A 23,412-nucleotide genomic window follows, 5' to 3' on the forward strand; every position below is an offset into this window, starting at 1 on the left:
GTCCCAGCTTTTTTGGCACGTGTTGCCATAATCAAATTAAAAATGAGTGAATATTTGCAAAAAAAAAAATAAGGTTAATCATTTTTAACATTCATATTGTATTCAAATGCATATAGGTTGAACAGGATTTGTAAAATCTTTCCGTTTTTACTTGGGTTTTGCACAACGTCCCAATATCTTTAAAATTGGGGTTGTGTTACATGTTGTTACTGAAATATTTAACGTTTACCTAAAAATGTTCTTAAACCTGAAACCTTAATAAAGTGCCCAAGGACAGAGTCTAAAATTTATTGACTTTTCTATCCCATTTCATCGTTGGGGTTAAAAATAATTTTGAAATAAAAAAAATTTGTACAACTCTGGAAGCTGCATTGAATCACCAGTTAACAAAGTGAGACTTTGACAAATCGTTCTAAAATTTACCAGCATAAAATCTGGCCTTTGTCTAAATGCAGTTTCCTTAATGCCTTTGTTGTGTCCTCCTTTCTTTCCATCCTTTCTTCCCTTCTGGGTCATTTCCTTACTTTTGCCCTTTCTTCCACCTTCTGTACCTATCTTTTCGTTATGACCTTCCTTTTCTCCTGACTTTCTTTCCTTCTTTGTGTCTTTCATTCTTTGCGTCCTCGTGCGCAGAAGGATTCTTCTGCCCAGCTTTCCTTCCTTGTGCCCAATTTCCTTCTTTTGTCCTTGTATTTGTTCTGTCATTTCTTATGCCCTTGCTTGTGTCCTTTCTTTTTATTTTACTTCAATTGAACCTTGTGTCCTGCCTCCCTTCCTTTATTGTATCTTCCTTTCTTCTATTCGTTTCCATCCTTGTGTGCTGGTCTGATCCGGAGAGACGGCATCCATCCCACTTTGGATGGAGCAGCTCTTCTTTCTAGGAATCTGGCCGAATTTATTAGTTCTCCAAACCTCTGACAACCCAGGGTTCAGACCAGGAAGCAGGGTCGTAGTTTAACACTCCTCTCTGCAGCTTCTGTACTGCTACCCACCCATTACCCTATTAAGACAGTGTCTCGCCCATGGCCAAAATTGAATAGATTAAAAAATAATCTAAAAGGAGGAAATCAGGAAAATCTTATAAAAATAAACACAAAATAAAACAATTAAATGTGGCTTACTGAACATAAGATCTCTCTCTTCAAAGACATTGCTAGTTAATGACCTGATTTGTGACAATCATATTGATTTATTTTGCCTCACAGAAACCTGGCTGCAGCAAGAGGATTATGTTACTATAAATGAGTCAACTCCTACTAATTATTTAAATTTTCACATTCCTCGAAATACTCGGCAAGGAGGAGTAGCAACCATCTTTCAGTCCGATTTATTGATTAGTCCAAGAACAATCAATAGCTACAACTCTTTTGAATATTTAATCCTTAGTTTTCCTCATCCAAATTGCAAAGCACTAAAACCACTTCTGTTTTTTGTTTTGTACCGTCCACCAGGCCCTTACTCTCAGTTTTTAGATCAGTTTTCAGACCTTTTATCTGATTTAGTGTTAAATACAGATAAGGTTATTATAGTGGGGGATTTTAACATTCATGTTGACACTGAAAACGATAGCTTAAATATAACGTTAAATGCTATCTTAGACTCAATTGGCTTTGCTCTCATCACAGAAAAGCACAGTGGAGGGCAATAATACTGTTTCTTCCCCTTCACAAATTGATTCTTTTGTTCATAGTGTTTCTTCATCATTGCGTGATGCATTAGACAATGTAGCCCCCTTGAAAAAGAAGGTAATTATTCATAGGAGGTTAGCTCCCTGGTTTAATTCAGAGCTGCGTACTTTAAAGCACAATGTTAGAAAATTGGAGAGAAAATGGTTCTCTACACACCTAGAGGATTCCTACTTAATCTGGAAAAATAGCCTACTGTTGTATAAAAAGACACTTCGCCAAGCTAGAACAGCTTATTTCTCATCATTAATAGAAGAGAACAAGAACAATCCTAGGTTTCTCTTTAGTACAGTTGCTAAACTTACACAGAGTCATAGCTCTTGAGCCATCCATTCCCTTAGCTCTCAGCAGTCATGACTTTATGGGATTCTTCTTAAATAAAATTGATTCTATTAAAAAGAAAATCTTTGACATACTCCCGAAGATGATTACTTCATCCTCAGCAAGTGAGACAACATTGGAAATAACTGTAGAACCTGATTTGTGTTTGGACTGTTTTGATCCTGTGAAGCTTCCTGAGTTATCAGAAATATTAGCTTCATCTAAACCTTCAACTTGTATGTTAGACCCAATCCCAACCAAATTATTTAAGGAAGTGTTCCCTCTGATTACCAGCCCCATTTTAGATATGATTAATTAATCCTTAGTAAATGGATATGTACCACAAGCTTTTAAGGTAGCTGTAATTAAACCTTTACTTAAGAAACCTTTGCTTGATCGAGATGACTTAATAAATTACAGACCTATATCCAATCTTCCATTCTTATCTAAAATTCTTGAGAAAATAGTTGCTAATCAAATGTGTGAGCATTTACACAGCAATGACCTGTTTGAAGAATTTCAGTCAGGCTTCAGAGCTCATCATAGCACTGAAACAGCTCTGCTGAAAGTCACTAATGATATTCTTATGGCTTCAGATAATGGACTTGTGTCTGTACTGGTTCTGTTAGATCTCAGTGCTGCATTTGATACAGTCGACCATAATATTCTCTTAGAAAGGCTGGAATATGCTGTAGGGATCAGGGGAACAGCACTAGGCTGGTTTAAATCTTATTTGTCTGACAGATTCCAGTTTGTTCATGTAAATGATAAATCATCTTTAAACTCCAGGGTTAATTGTGGAGTACCACAGGGTTCAGTACTTGGGCCAATTCTCTTTACTATATATATGCTTCTGATAGGTAAAATTATCAAGCAGCATAGGATAAATTTTCACTGTTACGCTGATGATACTCAGCTTTACTTATCCATAAATCCTGATGAACCCAACCAGTTAGATAGACTACAAGCATGTCTTGAGGATATAAAAACTTGGATTACTTTAAATGTTTTGCTTCTAAATTCAGACAAGACAGAAGTTGTCGTCTTTGGACCGGAGTCTTTAAAAAAGAAACTGCTTAGTCAATCACTTAACCTGGATGTCATTAAATTGACCTCCGATAATAAAGTAAAAAACCTTGGTGTTATTTTTGACCAGGACATGTAATTTAAATCCCATATTAAACGGGTTTCTAGGATTTCCTTCTTTCACCTCCGGAACATTGCCAAAATTAGAAATATCCTATCCAGGAGTGATGCTGAAAAACTAGTCCATGCATTTGTTACTTCAAGGCTGGACTATTGTATTCTAGAATTGTGCCACTCAAGGTGGCAGCAGTGTTGGAGTAGCTCTGTTACTTTTGATTCTGATTTATTCTTTTTTGGGAACTATTACTCTTGTGGTGGATACAGTTGATTTTTTTTTTGGATGACTGTCCACTCCAGTGTCGGATGCTGTGCAGCTTGGAGGATTTTTCTTAATACTTTCTATTTTTGGACATTTGTTATGATGCATTGCCATGGCAACAGGGTTGTTTCTTACAACCGGGAGCAGCTGATTGATATCTCAAAAGCTCAAATAATACTTCAGCTACAACCCCAAATCCCTGATGAGTTGAAAAGGAGACGCCGTGGATGCAGAGCAGGAGCTAAGAGAACAGAGAGAAGGAGGAAGTTCAAATCATCTCTTCCGTCGATTTTGATGGGCAATGTGAGATCATTGGGAAACAAGTTGGATGAACTCCAAGCCCTACAAAGGACCCAGCCAGAGTACCGGGCATGCAGTATCATGTGTTTTACTGAGACATGGCTGCAGGATCATATCCCCGACTCCAGCGTCTCTGCCGGGCTTTTTAACCATACGAGCGGACAGAGATTTAAAGAGGAGCGGCAAATGTAAAGGAGGTGGACTGGCAGTACTTGTGAACAACAGATGGTGTAATCCAGGACATGTAACTGTGAAGTGTCATCTCTGCAGTCCAGATATTGAACTGTTGGCAGTAAGTTTTCGTCCATATTAATACCCAGAGAGTTCACCAGTGTTATTTTTGCAACAGTTTACGTTCCACCTTCTGCTGTTGCCGACACTGCATGTGATGCCATCAGCTCAGTTGTTGCTAAGCTACAGACACAAAACCCCAATGCTTTTGTGGCAATTTCTGGCGATTTTAACCATGCTTCACTCTGTGCTACACTTCCAACGTTTCAACAATTTGTCAGCTGCTCTACCAGAGAAAACAAAACATTGGATTTGTTTTATGCAAATGTCAAGGACTCATACATCTCTACAGCAAAACCTCCTCTAGGCAAATCAGATCACAATCTTGTTTTTCTCTGCTTGAAATATAAGCCCTTTGTTCAGAGGCAACCTGTAATAAAGAGGACTGTGAGAAAATGGTCACAGGAAGCTGAAGAAGCTCTGCAAGGTTGCTTTGAGGCTACAGACTGGGACGCACTGTGCCAGCCACATGGAGAGGACATCAATGCCATGACTGAGTGTGTAACCGACTATATAAACTTCTGTGTGGATAACATCATCCCCACCAGAACCGTGAGATGCTTCCCCAATAACAAACCTTGGATCACCAATGACCTGAAGGACCTGCTTAACAAGAAAAAAAGAGCCTTCAGAGAGAGAGACAGAGAATTATTGAGGAGCATACAGAAGCAACTTAAAGTCAAGATAAGAGACAGCAAGGAGGTGTACAAGAAGAAGCTGGAGAGCAAGCTCCAGCAAAACAATATCAGAGATGTGTGGACAGGGATGAAGAAGATCACCAGCTTCAAGCAGAAGGATGATCAGACCGATGGAGGTCTGGACAGAGCCAATGAACTGAACACATTCTTCAATAGGTTCAGTTCAGAAACAAGCTTCGCATCCTCCTGTCCTGTTCACAGCCAAACAGACATTCCATCTTCCTTTGACCCACAAGACCCACAGCTGTCCAATAACACCTCAAATTTTTTATCTAGCCCTAGACCCTTCTGCTTCTACATGTTTGCCTTCAACCATATCAGAAGATGCTGATGCTTCCTTTGCTTCCCCCTTCCACCTGTGTGTCTCAAGAAGTCAGGTGAAGAGACAACTGGAGAGACTGAATAGGAATAAGGCTGCAGGTCCAGATCATGTCAGCCCTAGAGTCTTGAAGGCCTGTGCAGAGCAGCTCTGTGGGATTCTGCAGCACCTCTTCAACCTTAGCCTGGCCCAGAAGAAGGTTCCGGTGTTGTGGAAGACCTCCTGTCTTGTTCCGGTACCAAAGAAAACTCACCCATCAGTCCTCAATGACTATAGACCTGTTGCCCTGACATCTCACATCATGAAGCTCCTAGAGAGACTCCTGTTGGCCCACCTGAGTAAGCAAACAGTAAACCATCAGGACCCCCTTCAGTTTGCTTATTGCTGTGGAGTTGGAGTTGAAGATGCCATCATACACCTGCTCCAACAAACCCACTGTCATCTGGACAAAGCCAGTAGCACTGTGAGGATCATGTTCTTTGATTTCTCCAGTGCATTTAATACAATCCAACCTGATTTGCTTTGTCAGAAACTCCAGAAGACTCAGGTGGAGGCCTCAACAATCTCCTGGATCAAAGACTACCTGACAAACAGACCACAGTTTGTGAGACTGAAGGGTTGTGAGTCTAACCAGGTAGTCAGCAGCACAGGAGCACCACAGGGGACTGTACTCTCACCATTCCTTTTCACTCTGTACACCTCAGACTTCCAGTACAAGACAGACTCCTGTCATCTGCAGAAATACTTGGATGATTCTGCAGTCGTGGGGTGGATCAGAGATGGACAAGAAGCTGAGTACAGGAAGGTGGTGGACCGCTTTGTGGCATGGTGTGGAAACAATCATCTCATTTTGAACGTCACTAAAACAAAGGAGATGATTGTAGATTTTAAGAGAAACAGGAATAAGTCAAAAACTATTTCTATCATGGGAGAAGATGTGGAGGTGGTGGAGGAGTATAAATACCTCGGTGTTCACCTGGACAACAGACTAGATGCAACTGTGAAGCCATCTACAAGAAGGGACAGAGCAGACTGTACTTCTCGAGGAAGCTTAGGTCCTTTGGTGTTTGCAGCAAGATGCTGCATATCTTCTATAAGTCTGTTGTGGAGAGTGTGATCTCTTCTGCCATCATCTGCTGGGGAAGCCGCATCAGAGCCGGGAACTTAAAAAAGCTCAACAAGCTGATAAAAAAGGCTGGCTCTGTACTGGGGACTCTTCTGGAACCTCTGGAGATCATTGTGGAAAGACGGATTATAATATAATTATAATTATATTATAATGATTATATTATAATGTTCTTCATTTTATGAAGAACATTATGGAGAACCCTGAGCATCCTCTTCATGAGACTGTCCTACAACAACAGAGTGTCTTCAGTCAGAGGCTTCTTCAGATCTGCTGTAAGACGGAGCGCTACAGGAGATCCTTCCTGCCCACAGCCATCAGCATCTACAACGGTTCTTTGAGGAAACCTTCATAATATGAGCTATAACAACATTTAATTTCCCTTTGGGATTAATAAAGTATTTTTGAATTGAATTTTTGAATTTGAATTGTAACTCTTTACTATCAGGATGTCCACAAAATACAGTTAAAAGCCTGCAGCTGATTCAAAATGCTGCAGCAAGAGTTCTGATGAAAATTAAAAAGAGAGATCATATCTCTCCTATTTTAGCGTCCCTTCATTGGCTCCCTGTTAAGTCCAGAATAGAATTTAAAATTCTCCTCCTCACATATAAAGCCCTTAATGATCTAGCTCCATCATACATCAGAGATCTGATTGTTCCATATGTTCCTAACAGAGCACTTCGTTCTCAGACTGCAGGTTTACTGGTGGTTCCTAGAGTCTCTAGAAGTAGAATGGGAGGCAGATCCTTTAGTTATCAGGCTCCTCTCCTGTGGAACCAGCTCCCGGTTTTGGTCCGTGAGGCAGACACCCTGTCTACTTTTAAGGCTAGGCTTAAAACTTTCCTTTTTGATAAAGCTTATAGTTAGAGTGGCTTAGTTTATCACGGAGGGAGGAAGGCTCCCTCCCTGTTGGATGGAGTAAGGGGGAGTCAGGTTTAGCCTAAACCGGCTCAGTTATGGTTGAGGTGCAAACACACCCTCCATTTCTGCTACCTGTATGACCCCCTTCTCTTTTCCAATGGTTATAATCAGTCTGACAGAGAGAGGTATCCCAATCCTTGTGGTTTTTAGTATAACAATGACCATCAGTGGGACCCTTTGTGGGGTGCCTTGAAATGACATTGTTGTAAATAAGCGCCGTTTAACTAAATAATCTGAACTTAAACTTTCTGTGTAGTTATGCTGCTATAGGCTTAGGCTGCTGGAGGACATAATGACCACTTTCACCCTCTTTGCTACATTCTCACACTACTCTCCAATTTTGCATTATTTGCTGTTATTTCAACTTTTAACTTTGTTCTCTCTTTTCTCTTCCTAGAAGCTGCACCTGGCCTGACTCTGTCTAGCTGTGACACCTTTCTGGAGAGGGGAATCGTCCGAGCTTTTGCTGGCAACAACTTAATGCTCACCCTCTACAGATGATCCACATGGCCCTGTCTTTTAGTGTTTAACCCTTTCTCTCTCCTAGACATGGCGATTGACTGAGTTTTTACTGTGACTAACTCTATGTGCTCTCTTTCAAACTCTAACCTTGAAAATTGGCCCAGAGTTTATCTATTCTTTCTTTCACGATGAAACAACTAAAGGAGCTACATCCATTAACATTTACTTTTCCTTCCCATAGAAAGTACTCAGTGCTTCTTTGTTCTCTTTGTGTCTCTGCTCTGTTCTCTCTAACCCCCAGTCGGTCGTGGCAGATGGCCGCTCACACTGAGCCTGGTTCTGCTGGAGGTTTCTTCCTGTTAAAAGGGGGTTTTTCCTCTCCACTGTCACTACATGCATGCTCAGTATGAGGGATTGCTGCAAAGTCAACACTAGTGACTCTCCACTGTCTCTACATGCTCATCCGGGAGGAGGGAATGCTGCAAGTCACTGACTGGATGCAATCTGCTGGGTTTCCTTAGACAGAAAAACGTTTTATCCAATTTGAATAAATAACTGAATCTGACTGCACTGTTCAATGGTTAGGATTAATTGGAAGGTATGTACCTGACTGTTGTGAAGTGCCTTGAGACGACATGTGTTGGGAATTGGTGCTATATAAATAAAACTCAATTGAATTGAATTGAATAGCTACCTCCCTTTTTGTTGACCTGCTGTAGAAAGATCTGCCATTAATTAAAGGGACTTTGTATTTTGGAAATTTTAAATTGACCATTTAAGGGACAACAATCAAGTAAAGTTAAGTCTGCAAAAGTTGTTAATCATTTCGTGGAGGCCTGTACTGAACTTTCCACATTCAGTTGTATGTTGTGTCAAAAATGTGGAAGCAAAAGTGCAAAGGTTACCAGCTGTCTTCAGAGTCAATGGCTACAGGCCTCCTTTAGATTAGCTCAAGGCCAGCATGTAGAGAACTTCATGAAAAGAGTTTTCATGTCTAATCAGCTGCATCCAATCCTTACATCACCACATTCACTGTAAAGCTTCGGATGCCGTGGTTTAAAACACACCACTGGATTAGAGGAGAGGAGAAGTGTTCTCTGGAGTGAGACTATATACCTCTCTTTCTGGAAATGCAATTAACGACTCTGAATGTGCAATTTTAAAGAAATGCTCTGCCCAGTTTTTTTTATTATTATAAGCATTATAAAGCTACACTTCTGTTGAGTTGGTATAGCTGGAAAACAGTAAAAAACAAAAATGTGGTGATGGTGGTGTCTGCTTTACATATTTTTATGCTTTAAGATCATTTTTAAACACGAACTCGTGCTGCTGAGCTTGGCTGCGCGCGCCTGTCGGTGGACGGTGTCATCGTATGGCTCCGCCCATACCGGAAATACAAATGAAAACAAGAAGGTCGAATCAGTTGAGTTGACGCTCATACCGCTTCACTTTATTAATATCCGTGTCTCAGAAAGTTTGTATCGTTCGTTCAGTGGCAGCTTTATGGCCTCATTCTGATATCTGAGATCATGAGCTTCCATTCATGGGAATAATCAGGAATCTATCTGCGTATTTAACTCTGATTCGTCCTAATTTATTTAGGAACCACCATAAGGTGAGCCCTGCTTTGTTGATCAGAGGAAAACTTATTTTTTAATGCACATTTATATGTGGAGCGTTTAAAATGTGCCTTTGTTACAGTTAATCATGGCCAGACGACTTCATGCAAGCAGAACAGTCGGTGTGGATAAAAACGTTTGGTGAGTAATAACTGATTTATTAACTGATTCCAGACGGATCGCGGCTATTTTGTGTACAAAAAATGAAAAGCGAAATCATTCGGAACAGGACACATATTTAACTATATCGTTTTGTATTTTTGATCATGTTAATTCGTCCTTACATACTCCTGGATCTTTTTATTCGGCAATAATTTATGAACCCCAAGTGGTAAATTAGACGTTAATCTGTAAAATACAAAACAGGAACGAGTGAACAGCTATACATGTGTTGGCCTTTGAGAGCACCATGTTAGTTATATTGTATTTAAGAACAATACTGGATTTCAGAAATTTTTTCAATCTAAGCCTCAGACCATAATGATTTAAAGGGTCATCTGATTGGAGGAGCAGGGGGTGAAACATTGTAAGGGCCACAGTCCAATCCTTTGACAACCTAAAAGATTTTAACTAGAACAATTTTTACTGAGTGTAAAGTAGATGCCAGCACAGCAACAGTAGCAGAAAGAAGTTTGTGCATTTCTGATATAAATTGATTTAGGGTATTAGTGCTTGGTGCGAACTAATGGTAATTATACAGCTTCCAGTAAAATACTATGAAGTTTGTGGTTGTGACAAAATGTGGAGAAGAGTAATTGGCACGAACACTTTTGCAAGGTGCTGTATGTATACCATTTGTGCGTCTGTCTTGTGTCTATACTTCAACACTTGCAGGGAAACTATTGCTGCTGGATTATGGTAATGCTGCTCTGGATGTCATGAGATAAAAACATCCTGCACTTATCCACCTTTGTTGGAATCTTGGTGGTAAAAGAAAAAGTTAAAGATCCTCTTTCAAAAACTGATATAGCTGTATATCATTAATGTTGTAAGCAAAAATATATTTGAACACTGGAGCTTTGTTTTATAATTATTATGCTGTAAAATGTCATAAAGTGTAAAAACATTGACATAGCCCGACCTGTTTTGTATCAACAGGGTTGAATTCACGCAGCTGGCTGCAGACTACGAAGCCGTGAACCTCGGACAGGGATTTCCTGACTTCTCCCCTCCGCAGTTTGTTCAGGATGCTTTCTGTAAAGCTGTGAGCGGAGGCCCCCAGATGCATCAGTATACCAGAGCTTTTGTAAGCCGAAATATTTGCTTAAGTGAATGTCTGACGGTTTATAAAGGCTAAAAAAAACATGCTTATCATTTGGTCTTTGTCGAGAAAATCTCAGCTATTGTAATCACGTGTTAAAAGGAGAAGGAACTGTTAAGATTTGCTTTCTTTTTCACTTCTACCCCCCCAGGGCCATCCTCGTCTGGTAAAAAGTCTCGCTAAATTCTTCAGTAGGATTGTGGGGCGTGAGATCGATCCCCTTGAAGACATCTTGGTCACAGTTGGAGCTTATCAGGCTCTTTTCTGTGCATTTCAGGCTTTGATTGACAATGGAGATGAAGTATGTCACTTTTTATGACTCATGAATTTGCTGTATGTTTGAATTACTCAACTGTTCAGCTACAGAAGGGTTTAATACACAGCACTTGGAAAGTTAATTCATATACCTTGAACTTTTTCAGATTTTGTCACATTACAACCAAAAATGTCAGGGTGTTTCGGGGGATTTTATGTGATAGATCAACACAAAGTGGCACATAACTGTGAGGTAAAAATGAAAACATCTTACAGAGCTCTGTTCAATCCATAGACACATTAGAAGTGTAAACTTACAAAGACATAGACAACTGCCTAAACTTGACATGCCATTTAGCGGGTAAGTGGGGAACTGTTACTTTGGAAAAGCTGCAGATATCCAGAGCTCAGGTGGAAGAATCAACAGGATAACTATTAGCTGCACACTCTGCAAATCTGGTGGCAAAAAGAAAGCCATAAGAAATCCTGTTTCAGGTTTGCCACAAGCCGTGTTGGGAAGACATGTGGAAAAAGGTGCTCTTGTCAGATGAGACCAAAATTAAACCTTTTGGCCATCTTGTAAAATGCCATGTGGAAGGAAACTAACACTGCACCCTGAATAAACCATCCTCATAGTGAAACATGGTGGTGGCAGCACCATGTCATAGGAATGCTTTTGTTCAGAAGAGACAGGGAAGGCTCATTTTACAACAGGATAACAACCCTAAACATACAGCCACATATACAAGTTCAAAGCATATCCATGTGTCAGAACAGCCATTTTAAGGCTTTATTAAACAGTTTCCAGTACAAAATGTCTTCCCAGAAGATAATATCGAAGTGAATCCAGAACCCACTTTATAGCCAGGCATTCCTTCTCAACAGTGGAATAACGGGTTTCTCTGGGAAAAAGCTTTCGGCTAATGAAGGCGATGGAATGGCGGTCATGTGGGGGGCCCTGCAACAACACAGCACCAAGACCTTTATCTGAAGCATCAGTTTGAAAAACAAACTCCTGCTGGAAATCAGGGCAATGGAGCACAGGATCTCGGCTTAGGGCCTGCTGAATGTCTTTAAATGCCGCCTTAGCTTCATTAGACCACAGTAGAACGTTTGGGCCCCGAAGACTGGTCATGTGTGGAAAAAGAGAAGCTCTGGTAGAGTAATTGGGAATAAATCTGTGGTACCAGCCAGACATACCCAAGAAGGATTTAAGTTATTTTCTTGTCTGTGGAAGGGGGCAGGATGGATGGCTTCAATTTTTTGAATTTGTGGCTTCACCAGTCCTCCTCCAATAACAAAACCCAGGAACTCTGTCTCCCTCTTTGCAGTGGCACACTTTGCTGGATTCACTGTCAATCCTGCTTTCTTGAGACACTCAAAGACCACATTTAGGTGTTGTAAGTGTTCATTCCAACAGTTACTATAAACAATGATGTCATCCAGATATGCAGAGGCAAAATGTGTGAGGCCATTGAGTACCTTATCCATTAGGCGCTGGAATGTGGCAGGAGCCTCATGAAGTCCAAACGGCATCACTCTAAAGTGGTAAAGGCCCCATGGTGTTCTAAAAGCTGTCATCTCTCTAGGCCTAGAGGAGAGTGGTACTTGCCAATAGCCTTTGGAAAGGTCGATTTTGGTGAGATATTTTGCTTTACCAAGTTTCTCAATCAAATCATTGATACGAGGAGTTGGATAGGAATCAAACTTTGAGACTGAATTGAGATAGCGGAAGTCAATGCAATACCCAATTGTTCCATCCTTTTTAGGGACAAGGACAATTGGATTGCACCACTCGCTCTGTGATGCCTCAAAATTTCCAAGAGAAAGCATTACCTCAATTTCCCTTTTGAGTGGTTCCAGAAGTCTTTCAGGATTGCGATAGCTCATTCGTTTTGGAACTGCGTCTTATTTTAAGGCAACATCATGCATTATCACATCAGTATAACCTGGATTCTTCTGGAACACATTTAATGGACAAACAGCCCCCACCTCCAACTGCTGTTCCCTGGACAGATGATCCTAACTGGCTGGGAGGGTGATGGAACAGGAAAATATTGCTCCTCGGGTTCCTCATCCTCTGTACTCTGGATGTAAAAAGAAGCAGATTTCTCTGGGTCCTGGGACACCTACTCTTTAAGCAGGTTCCCATGGAGAATCTGAGTGGAGTGGCTTTGACCCGGAACAGAAACTTTATATATTGTTTGTCCCAATTTCCCCATTACCTCATAAGGCCCTTGCCACTTGGCAAGCAACTTGCTATCCTCTGAAGGCAGCATAACAAGCACTTTCTGGCCCAGTTTGAACCCCCTCTCCCGGGCGGCAGTGTCATACCAGGTCTTCTGTTTATGCTGAGAGGTCTTCATGTGCTCCTGGGCCAATGTTGTCATCTTCTCCCTCATCTGGAGCACATAAGATACAACATTTAGAGAATCTTTGTTAGTTTGCTTCCCCTCCCACAGTTCCTTTAGAACAGTCAAGGGTCCCCTCACTTCATAACCAAATACTAATTCAAATGGAGAAAACCCAGTAGAAGCCTGAGGAACGTCTCTGTATGCTAACAGAATATATGGAAGCCATTTGTCCCAGTCAGAGCCAGTTTCATTCACAAACTGCCTTAGCATTTGTTTAAGGGTTTGATTAAACCTTTCAGTGAGTCCATCAGTTTGTGGATGAGGTGTTGTACTCAGTACTTTAATCCCTAGCAACTGATACGCATCTTTGAGCAATTTTGACATAAAATTGTTGCCCTGGTCACTGAGTATTTCCTGAGGGGAGGCAACTCTGGAAAAAAAATTACACCAAACAGAACGCAACATTCTTTGCTTTGACAACTTTCAGGGGGAACACTTCTGGATATTTAGTTGTGTAATCCACAATCACCAGCATAAACCGATTTCCAGCTTTACTCCTTTCCACTGGTCCTACTATGTCTATGCCCAGGTGTTGAAATGGTATACCCAGAACTGGAAAAGGTTGGAGAGGTGCTTTATTTGACATTCTGGACAGCTCCTGCAAAACTGCACAACATCTTTACGCAAGCCAGGCCAATAGAAACAGCGCTTTATACGGGCTAAGGTCTTATGCTTCCCCAGGTGGCCAGCACAGGAAATAGAATGGCCTAACTTCAAAACAGTTTCACTGCTTAAGAAACCACAAGCTGTTTAATTGGCCCATTTTGTCTGTAGAGAATGTCATTTTGAATGACAAAATAATTTTTGTTGACTTTTGCCTCTTTAAAACACTTCACACGATTTGAATCCTGGTGCTGCAGCTTCAATATATTACCAGGAATTTTAAACTCTTGGAGTACCTCAGGCTGTGGGGGGTCAGGAGGAACTACCACCGTCCCTTGAAACTTTTCCTTCCTCCACAGGCCTTTGGACTTCCTGACTTTTATTCTTCCTGTGGAAAATTCCACATTGTGAGATGGCAAGGTACTAAGATATGAAACAATTTCCTCAGGCTGCTTTGCTTGAGCCCGAGTTAGAGCAACATTACACTGAGGAGGATGTAACAGGTTGATAAGCACCAGTAGGTCACTGGCGAGGATTACTGGAAATGGCAAGTTATCTACTACCCCAACATTAAGCAGGTAAGTTTGTCCCTTTATGATCACATTGACATCTGCTGTCGCATACTTCCTTTCATCACCATGGATACAGTAGATTGGGACGGTCTCACTGGTGCAAACAGACTGAGGTGGAAAATACCTTTGCTGGACCAAGGTCTGTACTCCCTGTATCAATCAGTGCTTTCGGTGCCTGACCGTTGAGCTTCACTTACATTTCCATTAATGGCTGCGTTGATACAGTATTTTGAGTCTCTTCCCTGGACACAAAACACATCTGGGACAATTTAACAGCATTTTGAGGGCACATTGGTTTGGTGTGACCCTCCTGTCCACATAAGTAACAGACAGGCTTCTTCCCCTGAAATATTGTGTCAAATCTTTTCACAGGGGGCTTACCCACAGCTGAAACCTTTTGGGCCGATGATTGCTTGCAGCCATCCCTTTTCCAGCTTTGGAAACCCCAAGATAGGTTCCTCCTCCGAGCAGCCACCAACACGTCAGCCAGTTCAGCTGCCTTCTTTGCAGTCTATGTTCTTTTATCCACTGTTCCACTGTTTTACCATTAGGTTGCACCCATTTACTATAAAGCTTCTTCAGCCTTATGTAGAGCTTTTTTGGAGTTTCTTCAGGCTCTACCTGAAGCGAGCGAAATCTTTGCCTGTAGGTTTCACTGTTAATCTCATATTTCTGCAAAATAGCTAGTTTAACTTGGTCATAGATCATAGACAAATCAACATCCATATGCACAAAGGCACTCCTAGCCTTGCCTGTTAGCAGAGGTATTAAGTGAAAAGCCCAGTCAGTTCTCGGCCACCTACAGGCAGAAGCCATTCTTTCAAAAGTAATGTGTTCAATGTCATCCTCTTCACTAAGTTTTTGTAATTTAGGTGCCTGAGAATGTGCATAGAGAAGGTCACCTGATAGACTGTGTTGCTGGGAAGCTGCTACACTAGGATCTGGTGGTTGTGTATGCCGCACTGGGGAAGTGGTCTGAGTTTGAATCTCACTTCTAAACAAGCTGAACTGTTTTTCCAGTTCCTCAAATTTCTGTTTTTGCTTAGCAGCTTCTCTGGTCCAGTAGTCCTCCTTGGCTTTCTGTTGTCTTAGATGGGCTCTGAGAAGACTAGCCAAATCTGATAGTGTTGGTTCACTCCCCTTCTCTTCCATGTCAAACACTCCACCAACAGCTCCACCTTCCTCAACAGCATCTCTTTCATCTGGCTCAGAGCTGGATCCTCCTCTTGTTCATCTTCTTCCCCTTCCAGGCATTCTTCCTCTCAGAAAAGAAGGCAAAGAGAAAAAAAATCAGAGGTATTTATTGCAAAAATGGTCAAAACCAGGAAAAAATAAAATACACCAATGTCCTTAATTGACTGATCCCACTCCTGACACACAAATTAATCTTTAACTTAACACAAATAAGTGAATACTAAAGTGACAAAATAACTAACAACTTTAACAAGTTAAGAAGTTAAGTCCCCCCCCCCCCTCAGTGTTTTGGAATAATAGTATGTTGCTGGCTTCTACCTCCAGCTGGTCTGCGTTTGTAGAACCTCAAAGAAAAAAAACAAGTATAAGTAAACCATTCAGACAAATCTTAACTAAAGTATGTCAGTCAGTCAGTCAGTCATTTTCTACCGCTTATTCCATAGTGGGTTGCGGGGGAGCTGGTGCCTATCTCCAGCAGTCTATGGGCGGGTGGCGGGGTACACCCTCGACAGGTCGCCAGTCCATCGCAGGGCACACAAACAACCAAGCACACACTCATTCATACTCTAAAGTATGTACCCATTAGAAAATATCTGTCTAAATAAAATAACTTGAACTTATGCATAGTGTCATCTGAAACTAATAAATGTAAAACAATGAAACAATACTAACACTTTGTGGTGGTGGTAGAAGCATCCACCACACTGTGACTGCAGTGAAAGAAGGTTCTACAAAGTATTGACTAGGAGGGCCTGCTTATAAATACGCACCCCAGATTTTTAGTTGTAGGACTTTTAGAAAACCACAGATTACAAGTTCAAGGGGTATGAATACTGTTGCTAGGTGTTGCATCTAAAGGTCTGTTATAAAGTTGATGTTATGAACCAGAGCTGATGGGAATTTATCTTTCAGGTGATAATTGTGGAGCCGTTCTTTGATTGCTACCAGCCAATGGTTCTAATGGCAGGAGGTACTGGGGTGTATGTCCCTCTGAGACCGGTAAGTGGACAAACCTTAAGCATCAGACATTTTGATGCTCACGTATTTGATATGTGAGAAACATTTTGTTTTTGTCATTAACTGCAGAAAGAGGGCAGCACTGTCCTGTCAAGTGGAGACTGGGTTCTTTCTGCTGAGGAGCTCGCCAGTAAAATCACTCCTCGCACAAAAGCCATTGTTATCAACTCTCCCAACAACCCTTTAGGCAAAGTGAGATTTATGTCACCCTGTTAGGAAACGTGAGCTCTCCTCAAAAATCCCTTTCAAAAGGGAGGTGAGAGCAAATATGAATGAGCTCTGGGTGTTTGCTTGTGTTTACAGGTTTACAAAGTTGAGGAACTCCAGATGATTGCTGATCTGTGTATTAAACATGATCTGCTGTGCTTTAGTGATGAGGTCTACGAGTGGCTGACTTATGATGGAGCCAAACATGTAAAGATAGGTGAGATACAACCACACCTTTACAGAATAAACACGTCATCAAACAGGCTTTCATCGGCTGCTTGCATTACTGACAGCCAGCCTTCCTGGGATGTGGGAACGGACCATAACAGTCGGCAGTGCTGGGAAAACCTTTAGTGCTACTGGCTGGAAGGTAATACACAGGCTATTACATATTCATTGCTAATAGCTTCTGCTATTTATTATTTTCTAATTGGGACTGTCTCTGGTTTTAGGTTGGCTGGGCTATAAGCTCTGGAAACCTCATCAAACACATGAAAATCATCCATCAGAACTCAGTCTATCACTGTGCAACAGCAGCTCAGGTAATTTCCTCTTCATGATGACATAAGGCAGCTTCTACATACTTTAAAGCAATATTGTACAATTTGTAATTATCAATGCCCAGTGCTCTGCATGTTTTTAGGTGCTTCCCTGATTCGACACACTCACTTTAAATGAATGGATAATTATCAGGGCTCTGCAGAACATAATGGCATGTTTAAGAGATAGTTTACCTCTTTGATCCATTGGTGTTGGAGCATGGACTTATCTACAATGTGTAGCACAATGACTCTTGAGTACCAGAACTGGACAGCATTGATTTAAAGGTTCCCTGTGCAGGGTTTAGCTGCAAATTGCAGCAGAATACTCTCAGGCTCCTCACCCAGTGCTGTTAAGGATGTTTAAGCATCTTTGGTTGCTTGAAATCACACACAATATACCTAGTTTCTGTTCAGAGCTCCTATAGAAACATGGCCATGGTGTGTGAAAAAAAAATTGTACGTATGCTTAAGATTTTCTTGAATAACATAATAACTGTCTGTTAGTCCATGTTTAGTCATGTTTACACATGTGCCAAAAATCAGCTGATTTTTGAGGTGAGCACGTTTTATAGCTCCCATCAAAATTAGTGTCCATGATTTTAAACTCCTGTAACGCTCCTAATGTTTCACTGAAATACAAGATCTCATTTGAAAGTTTACACAAAGCATTATTATTTAGGTTATTTAGAGACACAACGCTTTAGAAAATGTAGAAAAACAAAATGGCAAAAGCACAAAATCTTTAAAAATATTTTTATCCTTGTGTGTGATAATGATAATAATTGTGTGGATGGGTGGGTCTCGGTGCAGGTAAAGGGATCTGGATGTTGAGTAGGGATGAGTATGGGGTGAATTCCTCGTTTGTAGATGAATGTTAGTGGGAAAAAGTCAAAGATTTAATGAACAAAATAACTCACCAACTGCAGCATTCCAGAAGTAAAAAAAACTGGGTCACAGATCAGGTGCATTTTATTGTAACTGTTCCTTTTCTGCCTAAAAATCTGTTTCCCTTCTAGACTTATTGGAGTAAATTAGAAATAATTTTTTTTTAAATGCATTTGGAAAAATACATGTTTTAATTATGAACAAGCTAAAAGAAAATAATAAAAGGTGGATTTGGATGGCCCAGCCAGAAACCGGGATCCAACGGAGAATCTGTGGAGGAGGTAAAGATTAGGGCTGAATTTATAACGACCAGTTAACCTGGGCACAGCGTACATGGGTCACATGCAGGGGTTAAGCACGTGACCCATGTAAGGAGGGCTTTGTCCTTGCAGCTATTCCAGTCCCAGCCTGGTGATGTTTGCCGCATGTCTTCTCCCTCACTCCACCCCATTTCCTGTCAGCTTACTTTCGAAAAAACTGAGAGAAGTAAAGGTCACTAGTGCCTAAAAAAACATTTTAAAAAATGAAGACAAATTAACTTAACATAAATTTTTCTGGTCTGTGGGGAAAGCGAAAAGAGAGAACCCACGTATACACGGCGAGAACTTTTTTTCCCCAAAATCTATACTGTTTTTTACATTGTTGCATTAAATTTTTAAAGATGTGTAATTTTCGATCTGAAACAAACTCCTTGAAACTTTAAACTAATACAGGTCCTTCTCAAAATATTAGCATATTGTGATAAAGTTCATTATTTTCCATAATGTCATGATGAAAATTTAACATTCATATATTTTAGATTCATTGCACACTAACTGAAATATTTCAGGTCTTTTATTGTCTTAATATGGATGATTTTGGCATACAGCTCATGAAAACCCAAAATTCCTATCTCACAAAATTAGCATATTATTAAAGGGTCTCTAAACGAGCTATGAACCTAATCATCTGAATCAACGAGTTAACTCTAAACACCTGCAAAAGATTCCTGAGGCCTTTAAAACTCCCAGCCTGGTTCATCACTCAAAACCCCAATCATGGGTAAGACTGCCGACCTGACTGCTGTCCAGAAGGCCACTATTGACACCCTCAAGCAAGAGGGTAAGACACAGAAAGAAATTTCTGAACGAATAGGCTGTTCCCAGAGTGCTGTATCAAGGCACCTCAGTGGGAAGTCTGTGGGAAGGAAAAAGTGTGGCAGAAAACGCTGCACAACGAGAAGAGGTGACCGGACCCTGAGGAAGATTGTGGAGAAGGGCCGATTCCAGACCTTGGGGGACCTGCAGAAGCAGTGGACTGAGTCTGGAGTAGAAACATCCAGAGCCACCGTGCACAGGCGTGTGCAGGAAATGGGCTACAGGTGCCGCATTCCCCAGACCTGGGCTACAGAGAAGCAGCACTGGACTGTTGCTCAGTGGTCCAAAGTACTTTTTTCGGATGAAAGCAAATTCTGCATGTCATTTGGAAATCAAGGTGCCAGAGTCTGGAGGAAGACTGGGGAGAAGGAAATGCCAAAATGCCAGAAGTCCAGTGTCAAGTACCCACAGTCAGTGATGGTGTGGGGTGCCGTGTCAGCTGCTGGTGTTGGTCCACTGTGTTTTATCAAGGGCAGGGTCAATGCAGCTAGCTATCAGGAGATTTTGGAGCACTTCATGCTTCCATCTGCTGAAAAGCTTTATGGAGATGAAGATTTCATTTTTCAGCACAACCTGGCACCTGCTCACGGTGCCAAAACCACTGGTAAATGGTTTACTGACCATGGTATCACTGTGCTCAATTGGCCTGCCAACTCTCCTGACCTGAACCCCATAGAGAATCTGTGGGATATTGTGAAGAGAACGTTGAGAGACTCAAGACCCAACATTCTGGATGAGCTAAAGGCCGCTATCGAAGCATCCTGGGCCTCCATAAGACCTCAGCAGTGCCACAGGCTGATTGCCTCCATGCCACGCCGCATTGAAGCAGTCATTTCTGCAAAAGGATTCCCGACCAAGTATTGAGTGCATAACTGTACATGATTATTTGAAGGTTGATGTTTTTTGTATTAAAAACACTTTTCTTTTATTGGTCGGATGAAATATGCTAATTTTGTGAGATAGGAATTTTGGGTTTTCATGAGCTGTATGCCAAAATCATCCGTATTAAGACAATAAAAGACCTGAAATATTTCAGTTAGTGTGCAATGAATCTAAAATATATGAATGTTAAATTTTCATCATGACATTATGGAAAATAATGAACTTTATCACAATATGCTAATATTTTGTGAAGGACCTGTATATCTGACAGGGCCATGAATCATTTTGGACTTAACTACTTAAAAAAGTTGAGGGCTTTTAATTTAAAGTTTAAATGCCTACTAGGTTAGCATCAAGTTGCAGCCCCTTCATTTTTTTAAATATCGCTAAAAATCACCACAAAAATAACCAAATTTTTCCAGGAAAATTTGTTACTCTAACTGCACCCTGGAAAGTCTTTAAGCACTTTCAAAATGTCTCACTCATCCCGTTGGTCCTCAGGAAGCCGTATCTCACGGATTCGACAGAGAGTACGAGCTGTTCGGGACTCCAGAGAGCTACTTCCAGCAGCTGCCTTCGATGCTGCACCAAAAGAGGCAGAAGCTGGCCTCGTGTCTGCGGAGTGCGGGCCTGCAGCCCATCATGCCAGAGGGAGGATACTTTATGATCACAGACATCTCCTCTGTCAGTGAGTGACGAGCAGACATCTAAACCGGATACTTTGCATACAGTATTTGTGCATTGTAATGAATGTTTACCTGATTTTTTTCTTTTTTTTTTAACAGAGGTGGATCTAAATGATGAGAGCACCGAGGATGAAAGCTACGATTTTAGATTTGTCAAATGGTTAATTAAAGAAAAGGTACAGCCAAGCAGAATTTATTTAGAAGATAAAAGTGTTTGGGGTTTTTGTTCACATTTTTTCTTTTTTTTTTTAATCAAGGGGTTAGCGACAATCCCAGTTTCTGCTTTCTTCAGTCCAGAACACAGCAAGGAGTTTGACAAATACATCCGCTTCTGTTTCGTTAAGGTAAATACAGCCACTGATCAAAACTGATGCTTCTTTCTTTTTCACTTGTCTCTCTCTATCTGAGACTGATTTTTGTTTTTTTTATCAGGAAAACTCCACACTGGAAGCAGCAGAAGAAATCTTAAGAAAATGGAGTCAGAAAGAGTGAAATTAGCCATCCATCGTCCATATTTTTAAAGCAACTTAGTGAACGTCCTCAGGAAAACTGTTATGAAATCGTCAGTTTTTTTATGTTTGTCCTCAAACAAAATATAGGGTTACACTTGCATGTCCTAAAAATATGCAAAATTATTAATAAAGCTCACAATAAGCATTGTGTCCTCCTGGGCCTGGTGATTAGTTGCTGAGTGTTGATGAAAGCAGTTTTACAGATGATTTTATCTTTATCATAGCAGTTTTAATTTAGTTAATTTTGTCATATTTTTTGTCAATTACCTTTTTTTCTGCCAAAATCTGGACGAAATCTAAATTAAAAACTACAAAAGACCTGAAATCCACACAGTTACTGGAAGGAGATGAAATGCAGTCAGATCTAATCTTAGTCATGTGAAACGATGGGACATGTTAGGAGGAATAACCAATGAGACTTCATCTTTTACAGCAATAGGAAGTAGGAAGGTTTACAGAGGAGATTCTCCCCATAATCTGCAGTTTTTCTTTGTTGTGGATTATTTTTGGTTTTTGAAATGATGTTGAATGCTAATTTAAAGTTTTAGATTGTTGCACTACTCACGCTGCTTTCACAATTTTTGTTATTTTATGCATGAATCTTTCTTTTTTGTGGATTTTATATACAATGCACATCCTATTTAAGATTAGTGATTTTTAAAAATGCATCAAATAGGCAAATCCAAAGTAAATTGTTTCTAATAAAAGAAGAAAAAGAAAATATGTGCTTTAAACCTCTTTTTCCGTATGATTTTATGAAATAAATTTTGAGAAAAAAAGACAGTTGTTTCTCGTCTTTGTATTGTTGGTTTTGATTCGAAAACCAAATTAACAAATGATACACGGATTGTTTTGCAAAACACGTTTAATTCCATTTCATTCAAGAATAAATATTTCGCTAAATGTGAAGTAATTAATCTTAAAGATGTAAGAATCTCTAAATATCTAATTCCTCCCTCTATGACTTCATATTTTAGTCAACTAAATGTATTTTAGTCAACAGAAATGTAAGATCGACAATACCAAGACAAACCAAAAGTTACTATGAATGACAAAATTGCGACCAAAGCTAAATTACATATTTTCCAGAAGACCACATTTAATGGCTTTCAGACATGTTTTGTCTGAGACTCATTGTGATCAGAAACAATGGCATGTTTGGCAAGATCTGGAGCCTTTTAACTGATATACTTTTCAAGTCTTGAACTCAGACATACCTGCTGCAATATAGTCTGCGTTGTTTCATATCAGCCAGGTAATCTGTCTTTTTTCATAGTCAGTCATTTTCTTCTGCTTATTCCATAGTGGGTTGCAGGGAGATGGTGCCTATCTCCAGCAGTCTATGGGCGAGAGGCAGGGTACACCCTGGACAGATCGCCAGTCCATCGCAGGGCAACACACAAACAACCATGCACACACCTAAGGGTAATTTAGAGTGACCAATTAACCTAACAGGCATGTCTTTGGACTGTGGGAGGAAGCCAGAGTTCCTGGTTAGAACCCACGCATGCACAGGGAGAACATGCAAATTCCATGCAGAAAGACCCCCGGCCGGCAATTGAACCCTGGACCTTCTTGCTGCAAGGCAACAGTGCTACCAACTGCGCCACCGTGCAGCCCCTCTTTTTTCATAGTGTTAAATATAAATGTAAGTCTCTATCAACTCACAGGTTTTGTGTGTACAAAATTGACGATAAGTCTTTCAACTGCTCCCTTTAGGGCCGACCTCAGTGAATCATCTGCCTCCATCTCACCCAGTTCTTTCTCTAACATCCTCCTCTGTCACACCAACCTCTTATGTCTTCCTTTAAAACACCACAACCTCCTCTGTAGTCTTCCTCTCTTCTTCCCCCTTGACAGCTCCATATTCAACATCTTTCTTTCAATAACTAGATGTCCAAACCATCCAAGCATTGATGGTTGATCAGGGCTCCACGATTCCCACGTGTAGGTCTTGGTTGTGGGGCCTCTCTACTTTTACTTTGAAATTCAGTAAATATTCACCTCAGCGGGTTTGAAATCAGGTGAATTCATTTGGTCCAAAGAAATCTTCTATTAGCATCGATTCATATAGTGAAAAAAACAAAACGGATCTT

General features: G+C 40.7%; 2 protein-coding genes across 4 annotated transcripts in view; one reads left to right on the plus strand and one right to left on the minus strand.

The window, feature by feature from the left end:
* The first annotated feature begins 8,913 nt into the window (after positions 1 to 8,913).
* Positions 8,914 to 21,461, plus strand: kyat1 (kynurenine aminotransferase 1). The gene is made up of 13 exons (XM_047372157.1): positions 8,914 to 9,146; positions 9,233 to 9,291; positions 10,249 to 10,396; positions 10,563 to 10,712; positions 16,362 to 16,448; positions 16,536 to 16,658; positions 16,770 to 16,890; positions 16,967 to 17,043; positions 17,126 to 17,215; positions 20,620 to 20,806; positions 20,904 to 20,980; positions 21,062 to 21,148; positions 21,237 to 21,461. Exons 1-13 carry the CDS (start codon positions 9,075 to 9,077, stop codon positions 21,294 to 21,296), a joined length of 1,338 nt encoding a protein of 445 aa, XP_047228113.1. The 5' UTR covers positions 8,914 to 9,074; the 3' UTR covers positions 21,297 to 21,461.
* The window catches only part of st6galnac6 (ST6 (alpha-N-acetyl-neuraminyl-2,3-beta-galactosyl-1,3)-N-acetylgalactosaminide alpha-2,6-sialyltransferase 6), a 31,372-nt gene continuing 18,726 nt past the window's right edge, over positions 10,767 to 23,412 (minus strand). For 2 of the 3 annotated variants that reach the window (XM_047372161.1, XM_047372162.1), the window contains one exon: positions 10,767 to 15,514. In XM_047372161.1, the coding sequence (XP_047228117.1) occupies positions 15,463 to 15,514 (52 nt within the window). In that variant the 3' untranslated portion in view covers positions 10,767 to 15,462. Of the gene's footprint in view, positions 15,517 to 23,412 lie in introns of all 3 variants that reach the window. The other variant, XR_007039255.1, reaches the window with a different exon arrangement.

This window comes from Girardinichthys multiradiatus, chromosome 8, assembly GCF_021462225.1.
Source record: "Girardinichthys multiradiatus isolate DD_20200921_A chromosome 8, DD_fGirMul_XY1, whole genome shotgun sequence".
Taxonomy (NCBI): Eukaryota; Metazoa; Chordata; class Actinopteri; order Cyprinodontiformes; family Goodeidae; genus Girardinichthys; species Girardinichthys multiradiatus.